Below are 26,482 nucleotides of genomic sequence, written 5' to 3'. Positions count from 1 at the left end.
TCTTAAGCATATTAATACTTTCCAAGAACGTCCCATGTTTACATAACTTTTTCTTGTTTCTTGTTATATCAGTTAAAACAGTAATCGAATTACCTTATAGGGGTATTCTAGCCTTTTATATATCAAAGTTCTCTATACATTCAAACAATGACCTAAGAATAAATTTTCTTTCAGTGTAAAACGTACACCTGAGAATTTAGTCAATGCCTCTTACAACTGTGGTTGGTCTTTCGAAGAGTCCCTGCCCCCAGCTGAGACTGGGGCTCCAATTTTCCATCCCAGCCAACAGGCTTGGAAGGCAATAGGCTTTTTAAACTATGAAATAAGGATGGGGAAGCATCGGGTGGAAGACCCAACGCTGTCAATGGTCAACGATCAAAATGGAGCCAGGTGACTTTTAAGGGTCTGTACTTGCAAAGAAGGGTCACAGTTCCAGGAGTGGCTCCCAGCAGCTGGCGTTCCACGGACCCCTTACCTCTGGCCTGCTGTCACTCCGGAGGGAGTGGGTGGGCCTTGCAACCTGTCCAATCAGGGGAGACGTCAGGGCAAGGGGGTGGGGCGACGCTCCGCAGGCGCGCCGCGGGAGGCTTCTGGCTCCCGCCATTGTTTGGATCGTGGGTCGCCTGCGCTGAAGTCCTCCACGTCGCTGTGCCTCGGGTTCTGTCTTGCTGAGCCCTGGACCTTCCTCGGAAATCGTAGGTAGGACGCCGGGAGACACAGGAAAGCTAGAAATGGTGAGTGGGCAGGCCCGGGCTTCCGGAGAGGGGGCGGAGTGCTGGGTGGAACTGGCCGGAGCTGGCGGTGGCGTGAACTGGCCTCCTCGCGGACGACTCTGAAGTGTGAGCACCCGTTGGTGGCGCCGCTCGGACCTCAGTCCCGTCCGCGCGTGGCCAGGGGGCTGGGCCGGCCGCCGGCACCCCGACGACCTGTGCGGTCCCTGTGCGTGGCAGCTTCGGCCTTCGAGCCTCCGGACAGCTCCGCGCCCGCAGCTCCGCGTCTCTCCAGATGGTGCGGTGACCGTGGTGACAGGGGGCAATCGTGACCGGCTCTCTGGTGTCCGTGCGCGGGAGATGCTAAGTGTGGCCTTTGGGGTCTCCATTCCCTCCTTTCTCTTCAGAGGGGACCGGCTTTCTCCTGAGTTTTCCAAAATTTGGGGAAACCGTGAAATCCACGAGCCTGTCGCGGCACCGTCGCCCCCCCCCCACCCGCCGCGTCCAGCCCTCCCTAGGACTGGCATTCGTTGCCTAAATTAACTTCCAAATCCCTCCTGGTCCGCATCCCTCCTCCAGTTCGCAGCGTCTTTATGAACTATTCGTTCTCTATGGTGCCTTTTAAACAGACCCGATACTTCATTTGTTGATCATTTTCCCGCTGTCAGTGGATGGCTCTCTTAAAAGGGTTTAGTTTTTGTTCCTGGATATTTTACGGAATAGAAAAGTAGCGAATAACTGCCCGGTACAACGTGGTATGAAATCCTCGCGCCTCTCCCCCCAGGATCTTTCCTGGGCACAGACATCCTATGGGAAGTCCTTTGGGTGGCGGTTCCTCTTTGAAACTTTACTGGGTGATGTGCCCGACAGCACAGCCCCTCCCTCCCTTGGTTTGTCACATTTGAAACATTTCTTCAATTAATTTTAGTCTCAATTTTTTAGTGAATAAAAACGTATTTAAATTTTTTTTTAACGTTTATTTTATTTTTGAGACAGAGAGAGACAGAGCATGAGCAGGGGAGGGTCAGAGAGAGAGGGAGACACAGAATCTGAAACGGGCTCCAGGCTCTGAGCTGTCAGAGCCCGACGCGGGGCTCGAACTCACAGACCGTGAGATCATGACCCGAGCCGAAGTCGGACGCTTAACCGACTGAGCCACCCAGGCGCCCCTATAAACACGTATTTAATCCATACAACGCGAAAAGCAGTTGTGAAGTATTTCCAAAGAGTCAAGAAAGGAGTGAATTTCAGGGAAAAAAAAAAACAAAAAACATTTCTGGGATTACCCCCCAGGTTTTTTTTTTTAAATTTTTTTTTTTTTTTTTTTACTTTTTCCCTCCCTTGAGTGTGTTACTAATATTCTGAGGTCTGTTCTTTGATTTGGACGAGTTGGGATGAATTTCCAAGGCTTAGACTTGCAGACCTGTGGTGTTCAGCTATGATTCATAGCTTGTAAAACAGTTTGTTCTCATGGAAATAATTAACGTCTTATTATTTTTTTAGTTTTTGTGAATGCGGTTCATACTTGGGAGGTTTCTTGTTGAGCCAGTTTATTAAGGGCCTTACAGTTGTTTTTTTTTTTTTTCCCCTCTCCTTTCCACATAAACACTGGGTTTGAGTGATTTGCTGGATTGTTCAAACACTGGGTTGTTGTCATTTAAAGTATCTCTGGTGGTGCGAATAAATAAAAAATAAAATAAAATAAAATAAAATAAAATAAAATAAAATAAAATAAAATAATAAAATATCTCTGATCTCTGGTGGTGCCAGTGGCAGGCAGAGGCTTCCGGATGGTCTGTCCAAGCGTTGGCCCCCCCTTGAGGCTGCAAAAGGAAGTTCATGGTGCCCAGTTTTTCCTCCTGGAGCAGTACCTCCCCTGCCAGTGTGTGGGGCTTCCGGAGTTCATTCCCGTGGCTGCTCAGGTGTCCTTTCCGCAGACTGACCCACCTCGGGACTTCTGTCTCCACCAGGGGAGTCTACAATGGAAACTTTTTTTTTTTTTTAAGTAAGTGGGGCTTGAACTCATGAGCCCAAGCTCAAGAGACACCTGCCGTACCCACTGAGCCAAACAGGGGCCCCTAGAATGTGAAACCTCCCGAATGTGGCTTTCCTTCTATCCTATGGGAAGCAGGCTGCTCATAAGAGCTGATTCTGATCTTTCTTTCCTTTGGGTTCCTTTGCTGCTTGAACAGTACAGCCCTTTGGCTCTGGTTTCCTTTGGCACTTGGGCTCAGAAACTCTTAAGTTGATTGAGAGGTAACGTGAGGAAAGCAAGAAAATTGTGGAACTAAGTAGAATCTGTACTCTGTTTAGGCAAGAGAACCTCAACATGTGAGAGGCATTCAGTTAAGTTTTCTTAAGGTCATTTAAAATTTTTTTTAATGTTTATTTTTGAGGGATAGAAAAAGCACGCACGGGAGGGGCAGAGGATCTGAAGCGGGCTCTGCACTGACAGCAAAGAGCCTGACGAGGGGCTGGAACTCCCGAACCGTGAGATCATGACCTGAGCTAAAGTTGGACGCTTCACTGACTGAGCCACCCAGATGCTCCTGAAGGTCATCTTTCATTTTTGGATCAGTTAGTGAATACACTTTTCCCTAAAGAACATTGGCATTTAACAGGCTAAAGCAAATGAATTTCTATTTCAATTGATGTGAGGAAAACTACCCAAAGTTTATGTAAATATTTGAAAATCCAGTGCATTGAAGGAGCTAAGCTCAAATTCCTAAAATATTGTAATATGCTACTTACTCCTGGAAAATACCCGGAGTGTGATACAGGGGGGAAGGACAGACTGATACTCTGTGTCCTTCCAGTTAGGCATTTGAAAGTTTTCATTTTGTATGGTTTACACTTTTGTAAACTTTAGTGTTTAGTTATATTGTCAAATGGTTTCCTGTGTATAAAAGTTAAAATGAAATCAAGACTGTTAGTGTAATATACGTAAATTTCTCTATATTTTTTAAGTAAATTTGTAAGATAGCGAAGTGTGACTTAAGAAAATCACTGTGAACAAATCCTAGTTCCTTCCAGCACTGTGAAGCCCAGCCACCCCCAAATACACAGTTTTAATCGTTTCTTGAGCCTCGTGTTAGGGTTTCTTTATATTCAACAAGCAATTGCGAATGCATATTTTTCTTAACCTATGTTTGTCCTTGTAATGAGCAGTCAGACTTTGCAATTTTGGATATTTTAGTGCTGACAGCTTAAGCCTCTCCCTGCCCTCTCCACTCCCACCTCCCTTGCTCCTTGTGCTCCCCGCTGGATGAGCTGATGAGAAAGCCTGGGTGGTCTCTCCTCTAGAACAGGTAGGAGATTCCAACCAGAAAAGCCCCTGCCTGTGTGCAGAACTCTTGCCCCCGCCTGCTCCCCAACCCCAATGGACTCCTTACCCAGCCAGGCTCATTTCTGTTCTCCTGAAGCCATTTCAGAGCTGCCTTCACAGGCAGCCTTGCCCTGAGACCTCTGTTATGTGAGTCCTAAGCCTTTTCCGACTGTCTGGGTGTCTGTGTACAGTGTTGTTGGGGCTACATCGCCATTCCCCTCAATTTCTGAACCACTTCTCAGCAGGGAGCCATAACAGTTGGCACCGTGAGCAGCGTGTCCACATGTGACCCCCATTCCATGGGTCTGTCTGCTCTTGCTATAAGTTGCTCCCTGATGGTGGCATGTACTGCCGGGGGCTGGTGAGCTTGTGCTGTGACCTGTGCTGTCCTGTGTTGCGTCGGTGACCCAGCAAGCCTCAGTTCTAGACTGAGCCAACCAGAGTTGGCAGTTGTGAGAATTTCTAGGCTTTTGGGAGCAGGACTGTCGGATTGGGGCCCTCCTTAAAGTGGTCCTGGGTCAATGTCTTTGCTGGTTTCTCTCCCTGTGTTAGAGTGAAGCTGTGACAGAGGCTGGGTTGGCCCCTGTATACCCTGTGGAAAGAGGTGGCCTCATTCAGCGTTTACTCCTGGGAGAGCAGACATTTGGAAAGAGAAGAAAGGGTGAAAGGCAGCCAGTAAGTGGTGGGCTGAGTCCACACTCCGAATACCAGATGGTTGAATGGGACCTTTGAGTACCTCTGCTGCTCCTGCCCCTGCCTCTTCTGCAAGAAATATCCTGACTCTGCGGATTTGAGAGGACAGCATCCATGGCACCCTTTGACACAGCAATGGAATTGGTTCAAAGCTGACTTAAGTTCCTTGTCCTTAAACCCATGAAAGCAACCAGTTATCATGGGGAAGGCTCCTAACCCTGATGGCACTGATTTGAGACTCTCAGGAGGAAACCTTTTATAAACACCAGGGTAGAAAGGCACCCCCTCTGCCAAAGTATATCCAGGGACAAAGAAAACAAAAGAGGGATGCTCGAGGAAGGGACTAATAGATAAAGTACTGAAACAAAGGACCACAATTTGACTGAATTGGAAATCCAAAATGTACAAAAAGAATTTATACAACAGAACAGGTAAGAATTCACTGCTTGGCTTTTCAGCCTCTATAACATAAGTTCTGGATCAATTTTGCTATCTAATGTAATGTACTAACTCAAGAACCTTTAAGCAGTCAGTCAATACTAGGTCTCAAATATAGCTATACCTGGGATCCCACTCCCGTTTAAGCAGGGTACCCCTGATGGTCTCATGGCAGTCACTGAATAGGATATAGGGGAAAAACAGCACAGCTGTTTCTTCTTGACCGTCAGAACTATGGTCTTGTCGAAATCCTCCATGGACATAGCCCTGGTTGTTCTAAAAGAACCCAGAGTGATCTAGGAAGCTCTGAACCAATGATTCATAAATTAAAATTAAATAAAGCCATCGGCACTTATAAATTATCTTGACAAAATGGGACCTCACGGACTTGCCCTCTAAATTGAGTAGTTAATATGGCTCAACATAAATTGCTCAGGCCCTTGAAGGAATGAAACCACACATAAAACCTATTTAGCGAGGGGCTGATTATTCCCAGTGCTTCTCCTTTGAACAGCTGAATTTGACCTATTCTTACCTGGAATGAATGAATGAATGAATGAATGACACCTCACAGTGGATTACTGTAACCTTGTAAATGTGGTCACGCCCAACACAGGTCTATATCCAGTCTCCAACTTTATGGAAATTACTGACTCAACCAATCAACAACTGGGTAAATCTGCTGTCACAGATTTGGCTGGGTCTGTTCTGTTCAGTGTTTATCTAAAGAGCAGTTGCCTTCACTTTGCAGGGACATAGTATACCTTTACTGGGTTATCCTCGTGGATCTTCAACAGCTTTGCCTTCCCACACAATTGTAGGCAAGATCTGAACTGCATCCTTGTTTCTACAAGAACACAGGTGTCACGTTATATTAATGAACTCCTCCTCCTCCTCTGAGAACATACTAGACAGACAAATATTGAGAAAAGGAGCTAGCAAAATTTGGATGGGACATTGTCATGCATAAAATGTGAGGCCTGGTCAACCATGTTATTGTACCAGAAATTGTTTGATCATCTGACACCTGCTCCTTCTCTAACATCATGAGGAAATAGCTGTTCTCCCTAGCAATACCCCAACCTCAACGATGTTCTTTTGTTGTTCCAGAAGTAACATATTCCTTGTTTACAAATTTTACTTGAACCCATTTATGCTGTTATTTACAAATGGGCACCTGTACCTCAAAAGGCTGGAGGCTTTTCAAATTGCCATTGAACTGGCACTCCTGGTCGTGCCCACAGAGACTTCTTCACTGTAGATGATTCATTGGCCTCCTTTCACGCCTCCTGGAATTACCCATGATGGCCTTGGAAAAGGCCTGCTCTGTTACCAGCTTGAGACATTATGGGGCAAACCTTGGACTTATGAGATAGCCGCCTGCGGGAGGGGGTGACCTATTCTCTGCTCCATCTCTTGCAAGATGTCTTAGTACTGAAATAAGCCCCTCCCTTTCCCAGGCCCCTGGCCTCCCTGAGGAGCTCCATAGGAGTACCTGAGTGAAAAGCAATGGTAGTCCATAGACTTTAGGTATGACATCACCACATTTGTACATGGTGTAGCATAGGCAGAATTGCTCCTTTTTTTTTTTTTTTTAATTAATTAATTTAGAGAGAGAGAGAGAGAGAGAGAGAGAATCCCAGGTAGGCTCCGCACTGTCAGCACAGAGTCCAACACGGGGCTTGAACTCACGAACCGTGAGATCATGACCTGGGCCGAAGCTGGACACTCAACCAACTGAGCCACCCAGGCGCCCCAGAGTTGTTGCTTTTTATGTCTTAATTGGGATGTCTCACTAATAACTGGACCCAGTGGTCATTACTACTGACCACACATCCAGTAGTCATTTTAGCACCAGGCAACAAAACATTATCTTCATCTGTTGACTAGTCTTGAGTGATTCTCTGAGTTGCCCCTTTGAGGTGAAAAGATTCTAGGAATCTTATGCCTCCACCATCCCCAGTGTAAATCAAAGTAACACTTGTCCCTACATATACTAAGGCCAGAATACAAGACCTTGCCAGGACACCTATCTAGGTCTGAGTCAAGATGCTACTGACAGTAACAAAGACAGACATTTCATTTCTCAAAGTATACTGTGCTGGGTGCTCTAACAAGGCATTCAGTGGAAGTTGTTTCTCCTCCCTTCCAAGTCTCGGTGCAGGCTTCATAGAGCACTGTAATGGCTTACTGAAATAAGTTGAAATTCATTGAATGAAAGATGGTCTATGCTTCTCATGGATCAGTTATCAGGTGTGAATATGAATGTGTCTGTCTTTTTCTTTTCCTAGTAGACTTTTTTAACTTTAAGAGAATTTTAACAGAAAATTTAATCAGAAAATACAGAGGCTTCCCACATAATCCCTCTGCCTTGACAAGGTTTTTCCTATATTTTATATCTTGTATTGTTGTAATACCCTTGTTCCATTTGTTGAACCAACTTTGATGCATGAAAGTCCTTATTTTACAATTAAGGTTGACGCTGTGTCATATAGTCTCAGGTCTTTAGCTAATGTGAAATGATGTGTCTCCATCATTTCTGTATCATATAGAATACTTTCACTCTTCGGAAAAATTTCCTATTCCCTACCTTGTCATTCATCCCTCCCTCCCACCCCATATCCTGGTAACCAGAGATCTTTTAATAACTTTTAATTTTCTCTTTTCTGAAATGTCATTCCCTTGGAATCATTCAGTGTGTAGCCTTGTCATATGGTTTTCCTGCACTTAGAAATATGACTTAAGGGGCGCCTGGGTGGCTCAGTTGGTTAAGCGTCCAGCTTCAGCCCAGGTCATGATCTCACAGTTCGTGGGTTTGAGCCTCACGTCGGGCTCTGTGCTAACAGAACAGAGCCTGGAGCCTGCTTCAGAGTCTATGTCTCCCTCTCTGTCTGCCCCTCCCCTGCTCATGCTCTGTCTCTGTCTCTCAAAACTGAATAAACTTAAAAAAAATATATATATATATATGATTTAAAATTTTCTTCATGTCTTTTGGCTTGATGAGCTCATTTCTTTCATCACTGAAGAATATTTCATCCTGTGGATGCACCAGTGATATTTTCTATCAGTTCACCTATTGAAATTATCTTGGTTCCATGTAAGTCATGACAAGTATGCATAAAGCTCCTATAAACATTTACATGTAGGGTTTTTATGAACCTAAGTTTTCAGCTCATTTATGTATATTTGAAATGTATAATTGCTACATAGTCTGGTAAATGTGGCCTTAGTGTTAAGAAATTGCCTTTCTTCCAAAGTAGGTATATCATTTTCTGTTTCCACCAGCAATGAATGAGGTCACCTGTTGCTTTCCATTTTTCCAATTGTTTGGTGTTCTAAGTGTTGTTTTTTTTTAATGTTTATTTATTTTTGAGACAGAGAGAGACAGAGCATGAACGGGGGAGGGTCAGAGAGAGAGGGAGACAGAATCCGAAGCAGGCTCCAGGCTCTGAGCCGTCAGCACAGAGCCCGACGCGGGGCTTGAACTCACGGAACGTGAGATCATGACCTGAGCCGAAGTTGGATGCTCAACCGACTGAGCCACCCAGGCGCCCCAGTTCTAAGTGTTTTTAATGTTAGTGCTTGATGCCAGTCCCTTATCAGATAAGTGACTTCCAAAGATTTTCTGCCAGCTTATTGCTTGTGTTTTCATTCTGTTAACTTGTTTCACTAAGTAGCTTTTCATTGTAATGAAGTCCAAGGTATTTTCTTCTTTCTTAAATCTTGCTTTTTTTTCTTTTTTAAATAATCTCTACACCCAACATGGGGCTGAAACTCACTACCCTGAAATCAAGAGTTGCATACTCCACTGACTAAGCCAGCCAGGTGCCCCTGCTATTGTTTTCTTAAAAATTAATCACCAGGGGCGCCTGAGTGGCGCAGTCGGTCAAGCGTCCGACTTCAGCCAGGTCACGATCTCACGGTCCGTGAGTTCGAGCCCCGCGTCAGGCTCTGGGCTGATGGCTCAGAGCCTGGAGCCTGTTTCAGATTCTGTGTCTCCCTCTCTCTCTGACCCTCCCCCATTCATGCTGTCTCTCCCTGTCTCAAAAATAAATAAACGTTAAAAAAAAAATTTTTTTTTTTTTTTTAAATTAATCACCAAATACTACATCACCAGGATTTTCTATCTTAATCTTTTAGGAGTGTTAAAATTCTACAATATACCCTAAGATCTGTGATCAAATTTGAGTTAATTTTTGTGAAAGGTGTACAGTTTGTAGATTTGTTTTTTTTGTATGCTCATGTCCAGTTTTTTTTTACATTATTTGTTGAAAAGACTGTTTCCCATGGAGTTAACTTTGGTTCTTTGTCAAAGGTGAGTTCACTGTATTTGTGTAGATCTACAGAAAAGCAGTTGCCTTTTCTATACTAACTTTTTATCTTTTAGTTTTTCTCTTCTCAGTTCATGGGGTTTTCTTTGTTATTTGGAATTTTTTGACATTTTCTCAATTGACAATCTTGTCATATGACACAAAGACAGTTTTATTTCTTGCTTCTCCAAATGTATGCCTATTATTTTTTGTTATTTACCTTTTATTCCCCTTGTCTGAATGCATCAGCTAGGAATCCCGGTACAAGATTGTCTAAGTGTAGTGAGAGAGGACATTCTTGCCTTTGTTCTGAGGTTACCGGAAAGCATGTAGTTCTTTTCAGGTGGTACACTTATATTAAACAAGATCCCAGTTGATGTAGAGGCACATGGGGTCAGTGGGGAAACATTCTCTTACCTCAGGGATTTGCTCTCAGTCTTTCAGGGAGCCTTTGTCCCTGGGCTTGACCTACTGTGATACAATGAGAAAGATGTGTTGTAAGTGTCCTCGGTTCCTAGCAAAAGCTCTTGAAGCCCTTGAGATTACTTGAGTGTTAATGGTGAAAGAATGTGTGTGTTTTTAAATTTTTTTTCTAATGTTTATTTTTGAGAGAGAGAGACAGACAGACAGACAGTGTGTGAGCCACGAAGGGGCACAGAGAGAGAGGGAAACACAGAATCCAGCTCAGGCTCCAGGCTCTGAGCTGTCAGCACAGAGCCCGACGCGGGGCTCGAACCCACCAACTGGGAGGTCATGACCTGAGCCGAAGTCTGGCACTCAACTGACTGAGCCACCCAGGCGCCCCAGAATGTGTTTTGTTTAGTGAGGTTTTATGGTGGGGTTTTGGACACCTGAAATAGCCAACTTTGATTAAAACTTTAGAAAGTTGGGCTGCAGGTCCCAGCTTCTGGGTATAGGATAGGGGCTAGAGGCTGAGTTAATTACCAGTGTCCAGTGATTTAATAAATTGAATCCATGTAATGAAACCTCCATCAAAATTCTTAGAAACAGGATTCTGACGGTTTCTGTGTTGGTGAATCAATCCAGGTGCTGGAAGGTTGGCATGTCCATAGTGGGGGTGGGAGCTTTGGATGCCCCACCCCCCATCTCCGTTCCCCTTACCATTGCCTTAACTTGTCCTATGTATTGCACCTTTTGCCTGTTCCTTATTTGTATGATTTATAGTAAACTGGTAATGGTAAATAAAGCATTTTGCTAAGCTCCTCAAAATCATTTCAGTAAATTACCAAACAGGTCAGAGTGTGGAGGGAATCTGTGAATTTGTAGTAGCCTGTAGAAATAGTAAACTGGACTTCCCATTTATAGCTTGTATCTCAAATAGGGACAGTGTGTGGGACTGCCTTTTTAAACTATGAGTCTGACTTAAACTCTGGGTAATTTGTGTTAGAATTGGACACCTTTTTAGTGACATAGAATTGGAGAAGTGGCTTTGGAACAGGTACCACATATTTGGTTTCAGGAGTGAGAGAACCCTATCATCTGCCCCACCTTTGGAGCAGAAAGGAAAGAAATACCTTTGTCCCCCCCGGTCACTTAGGCTCTGGGAGTCATATGGAACTTCTTATAAATTGAGTATAGGTCTTCAGGGGTCTGTCTCATCCATCCTATGTACATATATGGGATTATTTAGGACTCGGTGGCCTTTGAGGATGTGACTGTGAAGTTCACCATGGAGGAGTGGGCCCTCCTGGATCCATCCCAGAAGAAACTCTACAGAGATGTGATGCAGGAAACCTTCAGGAACCTGGCCTCAATAGGTAGGGACGACGACATTTCTTGCTTACTAAGTCAATTAGAGATCCAGTGTAACTTGCTCCTCAGTGCTATTTTAAGGGAAAAAATGGAAAGGGAATGTTTTTGTTAATAAACCTGCCATGGTCATAACTTATCACGGACCTAGAATCTAGCAATTCTATAAATTTTTATAATTTATAATGCTTTTTCCTAGTATGTATTTCAGAAGAAAAATGGGAAGTCTATGACAGCGAAGATCGGGATGAGAATCATGGGACACATCTAATGTGAGTAGCATTCACGTGGGAAAACAAGAGAATCTAGAGATGTGATGAAATTTTATTTTTAAGTTTTATTTATTTACGTGATCACTGCACCCAGTGTGGGGCTCGAACTCGTGACCCCGAGATCAAGAGTCAGATGCTCTACCAACTAAGCCAGCCAGGTGCCCCCGTAAAATTTTAAAACCAAACAAATAAATTAGCCTGGATTTATTTAAATCCATTGATCCATAGGCTATTTTCATCAGTAGTTTTTTCCCACATGTGGCCGAGATGTACAGGTTTTGAAATATGGTACGCCTGGAAACAGCATATAGAAATACCATTTATGAGTATTACTGTTTTGATAACAGCTAAGGTGGAGCCCTATTGCAGAGCTTTTGGTATGTTCACTTTCAAACAATCAAAACCTGCAGAAAACCTACATTTTCCTTGATGGTAACAAGTCACTGTCATAGTTATTCGTAAACATAAGCTCATTAATAACCAAGCTATTAGTAATATGCTTCTCGTTTTTTACAGCAGTCAAATGGTAGGAAGACTCTGTAAATGTAAAGAATGTAGCCAGTATGAAGGACTCTTCGGCCAGATTCCAAATCGGAATCCGAAGAAGAGAACTCCTACTGGAATAAAACTAGGTAAATGCCCTTTGTGTGGACAGGCGTTCATGCATCATTCATCTTTTAACAAGCACCTGAGATCTCACGCTGGACACAAACTATATGAGTATCAAGAAGGTGAAGAGAAGCCTTATAAATGTAAGCGTTGTGGGAAATCCTTCAAGCATCGCCAATCTATTCGAATGCACGAAAGGTCGCACAGTGGACAGAGGCCCTATGAATGTAAGCACTGTGGGAAAGCTTTCATTTGTCGCAATTACTTTCAAATTCATCAAAGGGCACACAGTGGGGAAAAGCCCTACAAATGTACAGAATGTGGTAAAAGCTTTAGTTATTCAAGTAACTTACGTAAACACGAAAGGACTCACGTTGGAGAGGAATCTAGTGAATGTAAGCAATGTGGTAAAGCTTTCAGTTGTGTCAGGTCCTTTCGAATACACGAAAGGATACACAGTGCGAAAAAGCCCAAGGAATGTACAAAATGTGGTAAAACCTTCAGTTACTCAAGTAATTTACATAAGCATGAGAGAAGTCATAATGGGGAGAAACTCTATGAACGTAAGGAAGGTGGGAAAGCCTTGCATTCCCTCACCAAATTTCGAAGACCCGCGATCAAGCACAATGGAGACGGACTTTATAAATGTAAGGAGTGTGGGAAAGCCTTCAGGTGTCCCAAAAACTGTCGTAGTCATGAAATGACACACAGCGGAGTAAAGCCGTATGAATGTAAGGAATGTGGTAAAGCTTTCAGCTCTCCCAGGTCCCTTGGAAAACACAGAAGAATTCATACTGCAACAAAGCCTCACGAATGTAAGGAATGTGGTAAGGCTTTTCGTTATCCCAGTTCCCTTCGAAATCATGAAAGAACTCATACGGGGGAGAAACCTTATAAGTGTAAGGAATGTGGGAAAGCTTTTAGTTGTCCCAATTATTTTCGAATTCATGAAAGAACTCACACTGGAGTAAAACCATATGAATGTAAGCAGTGTGGAAGAGCTTTCAGCTGTCCCCAGTCCTTTCGGATACACGAAAAGACGCATAGCGCAGAAAAGCCCTACGAATGTGCAAAATGCGGTAAAGTCTTCAGGTACTCCAGTAACTTACGCAAACATGAGAGATCTCATACCGATGATAAACGCTATGAATGTAAACTATGCGGTAAGGCCTTCAGCAGTCACTACTATGTTCAAAAACATGAAAGAACTCACACTGGAGAAAAACCCTATGAATGTAAGGAATGTGGGAAAGGCTTCATTTTTCGCTCAGGTGTTCGATCGCACATGGTAATCCACACTGGAGATGGGCCTTATAAATGTAAGAAATGTAAAAAAGCGTTTATTTCTCCCAGTTCATTACGAACACATGAAAGAACTCACACTGGAGAGAAACCTTATCAATGTAAAACTTGTAGTAAAACCTTCAGTCTTACAAATTCCTTACGAAATCATGAAAGAACTCATACATGAGAGAAATGTATGTGGTAAAGCTTTTTCCTATTTTCCTATGAAAATAAGGAATGTGAGAAAGCAAAAGATTTGTTGCATAATCTTTCATGGACACGTAAGAATGCACACTGGAGAGGAATTGTAGAAATGTACAGAACGCAAGAAAGCCTTCAGTTGTCCTGTTTCCTTCAGAACTTACCAAAAGTCACAGTGGAGAGAATTCTATTGGTAATAAACAATGTGGGAAACCTTCACTTGCCCGCCATCACTAAACATCTCATTCCCCAGATTCGTCCTGTATAACTAAAAAATAAAAACTTTGTAATTTTTGCAGATATTTTCAAGGTGGTATGAAAGTTATATGGGAAAGAAATCATACTCAAGTAATATGGGTAAGCTCTTTGAACCTTCATGTATAATACTTCTGAAAATTCACAACATGAAAGAAATGTTATAATCGTTATACATGTATGGTCTTTATCAAAGATTCATTCTCTTGAGAGAGAGCGTGCGCCCATGTGGTGGGGGAGGGGCAGAGGGAGAGGGAGAGAGAATTTTAAGGAGGCTATATGCCCAGCGTGGATGGACGTGGGGGTCGATCTCACAACCATGAGGTCATGACCTGAGTCAAAATCAAGTTGGATGCTTAACTAACTGACCCACTCCGGCGCCCAAAGGATTCATTTGTAAAGTGATTCTCTGCACTGTGGATTTCTACTTACCTTTGAAAGCAGATATTGAAGTGAGATAATTAAGTAGGTACTCTTTAAGCAAGAGTTCCTAAGTTTAGTAAGTAATTTTTTTCCCGAGTAATATTATTGTGTTCTTATTTTGAAGTCTGTTGGATCCATGGGTTATTGAAGTGTATTTCTAATATGCAAGTAGGTTTAATTTTTATATGATTTTTAAGTTCTGGAAGGAGAGGAACGTTGAAAAATAACACTTTCTTCCTTTTCCCTAGAGTCCTCCTGTGGGGCATGTACTCAATATGCTTTAGCCATTATTTCTATATTCTACATTTCTTTATTAACACAGAGTTCCCCTTTCATTGACCTAAAGAGACTCTTTCTGTTTTCCTTACCAACTTTCCTTTCCTTTCCTTTCCTTACCAACTTACCATATAGTTGTCAATATGCAAAGTTCATCATACAGTTTCGTGAATTTGTCATTGCTTGTGGCTGGAATTTGGAGTATAGAGTTACATTAAGAATAAAGGTCTTGGGGCGCCTGGGTGGCTCAGTCAGTTAAGCGGCCGACTTCGGCTCAGGTCATGATCTCGCGGTCCATGGGTTCGAGCCCCGCGTCGGGCTCTGTGCTGACAGCTCAGAGCCTGGAGCCTGTTTCAGATTCTGTGTCTCCCTCTTTCTCTGACCCTCCCCTGTTCATGCTCGCGCTCTCTCTCTCTCTCTCTCTCTCTCTCTCTCTGTGTGTCTCAAAAATAAATAAATGTTGGGGCGCCTGGGTGGCGCAGTCGGTTAAGCGTCCGACTTCAGCCAGGTCACGATCTCGCGGTCCGTGGGTTCCAGCCCCGCGTTGGGCTCTGGGCCGATGGCTCGGAGCCTGGGGCCTGTTTCCGATTCTGTGTCTCCCTCTCTCTGTGCCCCTCCCCTGTTCATGCTCTGTCTCTCTCTGTCCCAAAAATAAATAAAAAACGTTGAAAAAAGAAAAAAATAAATAAATAAATGTTAAAGAAATTTTTTTTTTTAAAGAATAAAGGTCTGTGTGAGGTAGAACAATAATAAATCTAGAGTTGGAGATGACCCTCCTTGATGCTGTTAATGTCAAAGTCAGTAATGTGAAGTATGTTTTCCAGTATCTATTGCATTTATGTATCCGTGTTAGAATTCACTAAAGCCTAACCTACATGAAACTTGGAACACAGAAGTGAAATGGGGTTAGGCACGTTTTTCAGCCACCTGTATAGACGCAGGTAGAAGCATAGGACTTCATGGACACCTGCTTCCAGCCTGTTTTCCTCATTCTTTTTTTTTTTTTCCCTGAGAATCAAGAATAATCTCAAAACCACCACCAAGTGCTTGACTTCCATTTGATCCCAGCAGTAGGCTTCTACAGTTGTGTCCAAAGTTCTACATCAGAGACCCGGCAGGGGTTAAAATTTCCAGCAAGCTCTCAGGTATCCACAACTTTAGGCTGTCGTGGTTGAGAATGTTCTCTGAAGTGCCACCCCCTTCTTTCCTAGATTTTGCTCATATAAGGTCTAATGTGTATAGTAAACACCCTTTTCTGTTAATACCACGGTTGACTGTGTGTTTGTGTTTCCCCTATGACAGCTGTAGTGGGCCAGTCCGGCAAAACTACATGGCCTTGTGCAGTGACTGCTGAGGGCCAGTCCTTCCGTGTGAGAATCAGCACCTTCCTCCTATCAGGCAGATTCTTTCTGGGTGTTTCACGTAATTCATAGTTGAGCATAATCCCTCGATATATTGTTAGTTATCTTGGTATGTGATTGAAAATGTGTGCATTTCTTCCTCTGATGAATTCATTTATAGTTTTTTCTTAGAAATACTTGGTTAATTTTAACAAGCACTTGTATGCTAATATGTGGTATGATGTTGAGAGGATATATTGAAATGTCTTGTTTATTTAAAAAAACTTTGTTTTTTATTTATTTTGAGAGAGAAACAGAGCATGAGTGGGTGAGGGGCAGAGAGAGAGGGAGCCACCGAATCTGAAACAGGCCTCAGGCTCTCGGCTCTCAGCACAGAGCCCCACGCGGGCTCAACCCACGAACCACGAGATTGTGACCTGAGCCGAAGTCAGACGCTTAACTAACTGAGCCACCCAGGCTCAGGCGCCCCTAAAATACTTTGTAATTATGGATTTTCAGATCAACTTTTGTAATTTTCTTCACTTAATCGTTATATATTATAAGTCAATATTATTGAGGCGTCTGGGTGGCTCAGTCGGTTAGGTGTCCGACTTCGGCCCAGGTCATGATCTCACAGTTCGTGAGCTCGAGCCCCGCGTTGGGCTCTGTGCTGACAGCTTGGAGCCTGGAGCCTGCTTCAGATTCTGTGTCTCCCTCTCTCTCTGCCCCTCCCCTGCTCATGCTCGCACTCTGTCTCTGTCAAAAATAAATTAAAAAAAAAATTTTTTTTTAAGTCAGTATTATTGTGTGCATATAAATTTGAGTATTTTTTTCCTTAGGAAAATATTTAAAAATTATTTTATACTTAGAATTTTTATGATAAAACTAATTTTTCATTTGTTCATAAAACCACAGACTTACGTCATTTTCAGTTGCATTTTGCTCAAGACCACTAGTGTCGCATCTATAGTCAAAGACAAGAGTATATGAAATCTAGAAATAAGTATGACCATAAGCGATAAATAACCGTGCTGTGTAACAACAGTATCAGCACACTTGATTAAAAGGAGTTCTCATTGGAATTTGACTTGTGGTAGATTATTTGATTGCTGTTTAAGAAAGGAAGACGTTTTTCTGTATTGGGGCTTTGAGAGAATGAACTTAATTCAATCATAAATAATCATAGTAATTCTTACATAGAAGGCAGAAAGAATGGCTTGATGGTAAACCTAATTTGTAAGAAGCAGAAATCGTATTAGTGAATAGAAGGTCATTTTGGTTATTTCTTTGGGATCTGTTCTGTATTGTCATGTTAGGGATTTGGTTATAGAATACTTTTATGTTGATCGAAAATGGTTACAAGGTATCTGTGTCTGATGATGGACATATGAGATACTTTTCAACGGTCTAGGCCTTGCATGGAGTACTAGGCCAGCTCTCAGTCGTCTGGAACACCTTACCTTTCTTGTTATTTAAATACTGAAATATTCCCTACAGAGTATTGGACACTTCCGTAAACTACCTCACTTAAAGTATATATATTTCAAATCACATATTCTTTAGCAAAATATGTAAGACTTACTATTTCTTTTAGGAGTAATGCTTACAAATTTAGGGATATTGTCGAAGAACACAAACTCCAAAAGTGACAGAGTCAAGATCCCTCTTCCAGTGAAGCCCTTCTTTTTTTTTTTTTTTTTTAATGTTTATTCATTTTTGAGAGAGCATGAGCCGGGGAGGTGCAGAGAGAGAGAGGGAGATACAGAATCCGAAGCAGGCTCCAGGCGCTGAGCTGTCAGCACAGAGCCCGACATGGGGCTCGAACCCACGAACCGTGAGATCATGACCTGAGCCGAAGTCAGATGCCTAACCGAGCCACCCAGGTGCCCCTCAGTGAAGCCCTTCTTGCTCAGAGACAATGCTCTTGATGTTCATTTTTCAACACCATGTCAGGACGTGTAGGCTGAAAATACAATTTAGCACAAATATTTAAGCCACTCTAGGCCGTAGATAACATAGGCATGAAAGAAACAAGTTCCTATGTTCTTGGTGCTTATGTTTTTGTGAGACAAGAAGATATGGTTAGTTGAGAAAGCTTTGGTTTTTAATTAGAAAATAAATGTTGTGAAGGAAAGGAAATGAAGGTCCATGACAAGGAGGTAGGGAGTGGGTTGTATGTCTTCTCTATGGAGGGTGGGGGCCACAATGAGTGAGAATGTGATCGTTTTACCACCATCTAATACATCCTAACTATGGAGCAGCTGCTGGTGTGTGGATGGAAGTAATGGCCAGTAACACCAGAAGTCCCGCACTCCTGGCATGAAGGGCAGGGATTCCCCACACAGGAAAGATCTAGACCGGTTTCATCTTTGTTTTGGCCCTGGTTATAAGTTGTAGGGCATGTGCTATTTGATTATGAGCACACTCCTGGGTGTTGGGACGTGAGACTGACCATTATGTTTATGTTTATGTATGTTTCTCTTTGACATCAGATGAAAGGAATTGAAACTCCCTTAATGATTTGGCACGTATTTTCTGGCTGATCAGACTGAGTGGCACACTTTGTGCCCCATGCCAAGTTCCAGTCTGAGGAGGTTCTGTCATCTGTGGAGCTATAGCCCATCATGAGTTTTCCCGTGAGTAGAGTGATAGGGGAGCTGTATCATTTCATTGTTTAGTTTTTATTTATTTTTTTAACATTTATGCATTTTTGAGAGACAGAGACCGAGCGTGAATAACGGAAGGTGGGGGGGGGGGGGGGACAGAGACAGAGGGAGACACAGAATCTGAAGCAGGCTCCAGGCTCCGAGCTGTCGGCACAGAGCCCGACGTGGGGCTGGAACCCACGAACTGCGAGATCATGACCTGAGTTGAAGTCGGACACTTAACCCACTGAACCATCTAGGCACCCCTCATGGTTATTTTTTAAAGTTTACTTAAAGTAGTCTCTACACCCAACACGGGGCTCAAACTCACAACCCTGAGATCAAGAGTCGCTTGTCCTTCTGACTCAGCCACCCAAGTGCCTTGAGCTGTATCATTTTAAGTAGCATCCCAAGGTAGTGGCAAAGGAGGTAGATTTGACCTCCTCAAAGTGGGGATTTTCTGTGCCTTTTTTTTTTTTTTAATTTTTTTTTTTCAACGTTTTTTTTTTATTTATTTTTGGGACAGAGAGAGACAGAGCATGAACGGGGGAGGGGCAGAGAGAGAGGGAGACACAGAATCGGAAACAGGCTCCAGGCTCCGAGCCATCAGCCCAGAGCCTGACGCGGGGCTCGAACTCACGGACCGCGAGATCGTGACCTGGCTGAAGTCGGACGCTCAACCGACTGCGCCACCCAGGCGCCCCTCTGTGCCTTTTTATAAAGATAGTATCTTGATGGTTTTTGTTTAAGGGTGTACAAGGCCACTTTCGTTATTGTCACGGATCACTTCTGTCTGTTTACGCTTCCAGGAGATATCATGGAAGACGAGGTAAAAAGCGGCAGCTTTTCTTTCGTAAAACAGCTAAGGAAATCCATATCTGGTTTCTTTCTTCTTCGGTGGCAATTTGTTTTCTTAGTATTGTAGACATGATGTAATTTTACTAGTAGTCCTACCTCATTTGATCTCTGACCTCATTATTCCTTCCATCACACAAGCAGGGGATCTTACTCCAATTCACATAGCTCATAATAGTGGAATCTCTCCGTTTTGAAGGCATAATATGTGCCCTGGGCAGTGTCAAGTTTTAAATTCGGGAGAGCACGGCAAAGTTTATACGATTGTGCACTTTTACAAATGTGCCCTCAGAGTCCTTTCAACAGGGCTCATAAGGTAACATAGCATTCCACATGTTCCGGAAAAAGCAAAAGTGTGGGAACCTAAAACAGATCGGTGGTAAGCGGTCAGTCCAAACAGGCACCACAGATTGTTCTTTGGGGATGATGGAGTAGTCTCCATCTTGCGGGTGTCACAACTATACATTTATGAAAATACACAACTACTCAAATTGTATGTGTACATACTAAAAGTAATTCACAGAAAACAGTACAAATGTTTTCGCGTGCTAGGAGGATGTTAAAACCCTGAGTTTCATTTCTGTGCGCGATACTTCCTCCACCTTGGGGTCCTTCCTAGGAAGAATTCTGAGACGTGAGGAGGGAGGACCTAAGCCACCATAGACTTGGAACCTGGTCTGAAGTTAGACAACACCTTCAGGGCTTCACTTACCCTCCTGTCATTCACATAAAAAATGAGGGGCGCCTGGGTGGCGCAGTCGGTTAAGCGTCCGACTTCAGCCAGGTCACGATCTCGCGGTCCGTGAGTTCGAGCCCCGCGTCAGGCTCTGGGCTGATGGCTCGGAGCCTGGAGCCTGTTTCCGATTCTGTGTCTCCCTCTCTCTCTGCCCCTCCCCCGTTCATGCTCTGTCTCTCTGTCCCAAAAAAAAAAAAAAAAAAAAAATTGAAAAAAAAAAAATAAAAAAAAAAAAAAATGATAGGGCTCCTGGTGCCACTTTTAACGGCGGGAATCTCAGGTCCTATCCTGGGAATGCTGTCATCTGCAACAAAGATGCCTCTAACAGATCCTGGTGGGAACTGTCTGGGTTTATCCTAATCGAATGCTTGATTATCAGCATCGTGTCTTCTGAGAGCAGGTCTTGAGGCCATTTTCAGATGTGAAGTTTCCCATCTCTTGCCCACACTGTTCCTGCCTGCTGAGGAAGTTTTATTTATTTTATTTATTTATTTTTATTATTTTAGTTTAGTTTATATTATATTTTAATTTTTTATTTTATATTTTATTTATTATTTTTTATATTTTATTTTATTTATTTTATATCACTTCTTTAAAAAGTTTAGTTCGAGATAGAGCGCCAGTGGGGGAGGGGCAGAGAGCGAGAGGGAGAAGGAGAATCCCAAACAGGCTCCACAGTCTCCGCCCCGAGCCCTACCCAGCTGGATCCCGTAAACCGTGAGATCATGACACGAGTGGAAGGCAAGAGTTGGAGGTTTAACCGATGGAGCCACCCAGGCGCCCTACAAGTTTAAATGCAATACCTACCCGGGGCACCTGGGTGGCTCAGTCAGGCGTCCGACTTCGGCTCAGGTCATGATCTCACGGTCCGCGAGTTCGAGCCCCGCGTCGGGCTCTGTGCTGACCGCACAATTTCACAAATCTCAAACCCCACCCAGTGATCTCAAAAAAGCCTGGGGTCGGCCGGGTGGTTCAGCCAGTTAAGCTTCCAACTTTCCCTGGGGTCATGATCTCCCGATTGGTGAGTTCGAGCACCGCATGGGGCCCTGTGCTGACAGCTCGGAGCCTGGAGCCTGCTCCGGATTCTGTTTGCCTCTCCCTCTGCCCGTCCCCAACTCATGCTCGCTCTCTCTCTCTCAAAATATAAACATTACAAAGAAAAAAAAAAAGCCTGCCTCGTTCTAGCCCAGGCCCAGGAGAATCTCAGGCGCCGGGCTGTTCCCCGAGACGTTCTCCCTCCTGGGGTTCTGTGGCACAGTCCGCCCTGAGGTGTCAGCTGCCCACGCGCTAAGTCTGCTCCGTTCCCTCACCTCGGCGAATTTGGAGCCTATCCCTCCAGGCCACAGCCAACCCTTTTCTGGACCAGGAGTCCCGCTGCAGAGTTCCAGTCCTGAGGCCTTTGGGAAACGGAAGTCTCCTGCAGAAACCGCCCACCCCCACAGGCCCGGGACGCCCTCTTCAAAGATGGCCGCCAGACTGCCGCGCGGGCCCCACCCCACAGAGAGCGGCCGGGAGTCCGTCCTGGCCAAAGTGCGCAGGCGTGGGAGGCGATGCCCCGCCCTCTGCCAGAGGCCACGCCGCCTGATTCTTGAAGGGAAGAGGCAGAGATGGGCGGTGGCACATCTCGACGCGCTCTTTCAACAGCTTCCAGTGCTTTCCTGAGTCCACAAAGTGATCTCTGCGGCCGGGAGGCCTGGGGACTGAGGTCCCCGGGCTGCCATACTACCCCCCCCCCCCCGCAGACGTTTTCCGGGGAGGGGCAGCCATCAAGGCCTCTATGAGGACAGGACTGACGTCTGTGCAGGGGTGAGACCTCAGGGGGACATGGATACCAGGCCCAGGAGAACTCAGCAGAGGACGTGGCAGCTGATGGAGGGCATGCCACCCCGTGCGCCCCTCGGTGAATCCAGGATAGAAGAGCAAAACGAGAACGGTGTCACGTTGTGCAGGGTAGAAAGGGATGCAGTTATAGCTGTACGAGGGGCTGGCACACGACAGCTCCAGCTGCCATGGGCCCCGACTCCCCTCTCGAGGTTCCCGAGTTCTGTTTTTTGTTTTTTGTTTTGTTTTGTTTTTTTAAGAGATGGCCTTATCGGATGGTTCCTGCTCACGGAGTGTGAAGTCACGTGGCCATCAGGGGCACGTGGATCCTCCCTTGGGGATTGGCTTGGGATTGTCACGTGGGAAGGGGGTGAGAGCAAGTCACTCTTTTAAGACCAAGCCAAGCCGACACGGTTCCTGGGGGGGGGGGGGGGGGTCGGTGTGTGTCTGCGAAGCCAGTTAGTCAATGCTTCTCGACCTCCTCCTGCATAACAGGCTCTCTAGCAGGTGCTGCAGTGACTGTACAAGGATCAAATAGCCTTGTCCCCTTGACGTTGACATTCTCGGAGACCAGAAACTAGACAGAAGTAAGCTGCAATTGATCAGGTGGTTCTTAGAGATAAGGAGGGAGAGAAAACTACAGGGGAGTGTGGGGGCGGGGGGGGGGGAGGCGCGGGGGCGCTGGGCAGGGCTTCCCTGGGCCATTATCTCTGAGGGTTTGTGAACTTGAGTGTCTGCGTGTCCATAAAAATGTGCCACAACAGGGGCGCCTGGGTGGCTCAGTCCGTTGAGCGTCTGACTTTGGCTCAGGTCATGATCTCACAGTCGGTGGGTTCCAGCCCCGCGTCAGGCTGTGTGCTGACAGCTCAGAGCCTGGAGCCCGTTTCAGATTCTGTGTCTCCCTCTCTCTCTGCCCCTCCCCTGTTCATGCTCTGTCTCTGTCTCAAAAATAAATAAACGTTAAAAAAATTAAAAAAAAAAATGTGCCACAACAAAGTCTGTGATTTCGTATGTCTGCCTGGGAAAGTATGCATCTGAAACTTGGAATGCTTTTATTTTTGATTCTTGCCTAATGGCCCTTGTGACACCTCAGTTACCACATTGAAAGAACTGGTGAGAGCATACTTTGTTGGTGGTGGTGGTGGTTTTTTGTTTTGTTTTGTTTTCCTTTGTTTTTATTTTTGTTTTTTTCTGGATCTTAGAAAGCCTTTATTCTTTCACCATCACGAATTTGTTAGCTCTGGGTTTTTCAATGGTTAGCTATTTTACACTTAGGTAGTTTATTGAGGTAGTTTGTCATAGTTTATTGAATGTTGTTCTTACTCAGGTGCGTTTGAACTTTGTCAAATGCTTGTTTGTGTTTATTGAGATGATTCTGCAAGTTTGGGGCATTTACTCTGTTAGTGGTTTATTACATTAATTCATTTGCAGATGCAAAACCAGTATTGCTTCCATGGTTTGAATCCCAAGTGGTCATCAGGCTTAGGTCATTTTATATATTGCTGGATTCAGTTCACGAAAATTTTGTTGTGGCTTTTTTTCCATGTATATTAATAGAAAGTATTTCCGGGGCGCCTGGGTGACCCAGTTGGTTGAGCGTCCGACTTTGGCTCACGTCATGATCTCGCAGTTTGTGAGTTCGAGCCCTGCGTCGGGCTCTGTGCTGACAGCTCAGAGCCTGGAGCCTGCTTCGGATTCTGTGTCTCTCTCTCTGCCCCTCCCTTGCTCAAGCTGTCTCTCTCTCTCTCAAAAATAAACATAAACATTAAAAAAAAAAAAAGTATTGTTTACATCTGATGTATAATGTTGTATATGGTGTAAAATTATCCAATGTGGTATGGTGTATACTTTCACAGACTAGTATTTCAGTCTTAGTCCCATAGTGGGTGTCATCACCATGTCTGTCCATAGAATTATTCAAATAAGCCATTCCCATACTCCCTTGGGAGCGTAAGGAGCACCGCACTAATTTGATATTGCAAAGGCTGCTTCCCAAAGCCCCTGTTTGTTTTCTTTGCTCCAGAGCAGAACTCAAGTATCAGTATGTGTTTCCAAAAATTGAAGTAACGTATTAGCCTGAGGATTGAAACGAGTCTGTCCAGTTTGATTTTTATTATGTGCAGAGACATACGTGGTCCTCTTTTGTATTTGAGTCGTTATGAGGCAAGGGATGACCTCAGCTAAGGCATTCTTCTTGGTGCCAGGCAGCCGGATCATCGGCAATAAATGGCCTCAAGGTCTGTAAAAATGTGAAGATAAGGCAGACTCTTGGCCAGGACCTCCTCTAGCATGATTTTCTGGTGTATGATTAATCCTGCTGCCCACTGGGCCCTGTCTTTGGTCAAGGCTGACCTGGTTAAGGACAGAGACCAGCGGCGTTTCCATGTTCTCCATCACAAGTGCTGGTGGAATGCCACCATGGATATGAAAATAGGTGCAGGGGCGCCTGGGTGGCGCAGTCGGTTAAGCGTCCGACTTCAGCCAGGTCACGATCTCACGGTCCATGAGTTCGAGCCCCGAGTCAGGCTCTGGGCTGATGGCTCAGAGCCTGGAGCCTGTTTCCGATTCTGTGTCTCCCTCTCTCTCTGTCCCTCCCCCGTTCATGCTCTGTCTCTCTCTGTCCCAAAAATCAATAAACGTTGAAAAAAAAAAATTAAAAAAAATAAAATAAAATAGGTGCAAATTCTGTTCTTTTTTTTTTTTTTTTTGTAGTTTATTTGAGAGAACATGCAAACGGGGGAGGGGAGGGGCAGAGAGGAGAGAGGGAGAGAGAGAGGGGGAGGGAGGGAATCCTAAGCAGGCTCCACACTACGCAGAGCTGGACACAGGGCTCAGTCTCACGAATCATAAGATCACGACTTGAGCCAAAGTCAAGAGTCAGACGTTTAATTGACTGAGCCACCCAGGTGCCCCTTTTTGACTGTTTTTTGTTTTGTTTTGTTTCTATACTGTTTATTTCTGCTCTAATCTTTATTATGTCCCCTTTTTTGCTGGCTTTAGGCTTTATTTGCTGTTCTTTTTCTAGCTTTTTAAGATGTATTTGAGACTTTTCTCGCTTCTTGAAGGAGGCCTTTATTGCAATATACTTCCCTCTTACGACTGTCTTTGTTGCATCCCAAAGGTTTTGGACTGTTGTGTTTTCAATTTTGTTTGCTTCCATGTATTTTTAAAATTTCTTCTTCAAGGGGTGCCTGGGTGGCTCAGTCAGTTAAGTGTCTGACTTTGCCTCAGGTCATGATCTCACGCTTCGTGAGTTTGAGCCCCACATCGGGCTCTGTGCTGACAGCTCAGAGCCTGGAGTCTGCTTTAGATTCTGTGTCTCCCTCTCTCTCTACCCCTCCCCCACTCACTCTCTGTCTCTCTCAAAAATAAATATTAAAAAAATGACTCATATAAAAAAAGAAAAAATAATAAATTTCTTCTTTAATTTCCTTGTTAACCCATTCATTCTTTAGTACGATGTTCTTTGATCTCCATGTATTTGTGGTCTTTCCAAATTATTTCTTGTGGTTGATTTCAAGTTTCATCACGTTGTGGTCTGAAAATATACATGGTATGATCTCACTCTTTTTGTACTGGTTGAGGGCTGATTTGTGACCCAGTATATGATCTATTCTGGAGAATGTTCCATGTGCACTTGAGAAGAATGTGTATTCTGCTGTTTTAGGATGAAATGTTCTGAATATATCTGTTAACTCCATCTGGTCCAGTGACATTCAAAGGCATTGTTTCCTTATTGAAATTCTGCTTAGATGGGGCGCCTGGGTGGCTCAGTCGGTTAAGCGGCCGACTTCGGCTCAAGTCATGATCTCGCGGTCCGTGAGTTCAAGCCCCGCGTCGGGCTCTGTGCTGACAGCTCAGAGCCCAGAGCCTGTTTCGGATTCTGTGTCTCCCTCTCTCTGACCCTCCCCCGTTCATGCTCTGTCTCTCTCTGTCTCAAAAATAAATAAACGTTAAAAAAAAAAAAATTCTGCTTAGATGATCTGTCCATTGCTGTAAGTGGGGTGTTAAAATCCCCTATTATTATTGTATTATTATCAATGAATTTATGTTTGTTATTAATTGATTTATATACTTGGCTGCCTCCAAGTTGGGGGCACTAATATTTACAATTGTTAGTTCTTGGTGAATAGAGTCCTTTTATTATGATATAGTGCCCTTCTTCATCTCTTGCTACAGTCTTCAGTGTAAAATCTAGTTTGTCTGATACAAGTATGGCTATTCCAGTTTTCTTTTGATGTCCATTAGCATGATAGATGGTTCTCCACCCCCTCACTTTCAGTCTGTGTCTAAAATGAGTCTCTTGTAAGCAGCATAGCAAGAGGTCTTGTTTTTGTTTTTGTTTTTGATCCATTCTGATACCCTATGTCTTTTTACTGAGCATTTAGTCAATTCGCATTCAGAGTAATTACTGATAGATATGAATTTAGTGCCACTGTATTACCTGTTAAGTTGCCGATAGTCTTTGTTCCTCTCTTGTCTTTGTTGCTTTTGGTCTCTCTTTCCTGCTCAAAAGGGT

General features: G+C 44.1%; 1 protein-coding gene across 5 annotated transcripts; it reads left to right on the top strand.

The window, feature by feature from the left end:
• The first annotated feature begins 154 nt into the window (after positions 1–154).
• LOC125929020 (zinc finger protein 709-like) lies at positions 155–13,914 on the top strand. Of its 5 annotated transcripts, XM_049639894.1 has the most exons (5): positions 157–734; positions 4,588–5,159; positions 11,128–11,254; positions 11,446–11,518; positions 12,035–13,914. In XM_049639894.1, the coding sequence occupies exons 3-5, from the start codon at positions 11,167–11,169 to the stop codon at positions 13,596–13,598; spliced, it is 1,725 nt and encodes a 574-aa protein (XP_049495851.1). In that variant the 5' UTR covers positions 157–734; positions 4,588–5,159; positions 11,128–11,166; the 3' UTR covers positions 13,599–13,914. The 5 variants fall into 5 exon arrangements, with proteins under 5 accessions (XP_049495853.1, XP_049495851.1, XP_049495850.1 ...); XM_049639893.1 differs by lacking the exon at positions 4,588–5,159 and having other exon boundaries at positions 12,038–13,914; XM_049639892.1 differs by lacking the exon at positions 4,588–5,159.
• Positions 13,915–26,482: the final 12,568 nt, after the last annotated feature.

The sequence above is a fragment of the Panthera uncia genome, chromosome A2, assembly GCF_023721935.1.
Source record: "Panthera uncia isolate 11264 chromosome A2, Puncia_PCG_1.0, whole genome shotgun sequence".
Lineage (NCBI taxonomy): Eukaryota > Metazoa > Chordata > Mammalia > Carnivora > Felidae > Panthera > Panthera uncia.
The sequence above is the reverse complement of the archived record's forward strand: the minus strand, read 5'-3'. Positions and strand labels throughout refer to the sequence as shown.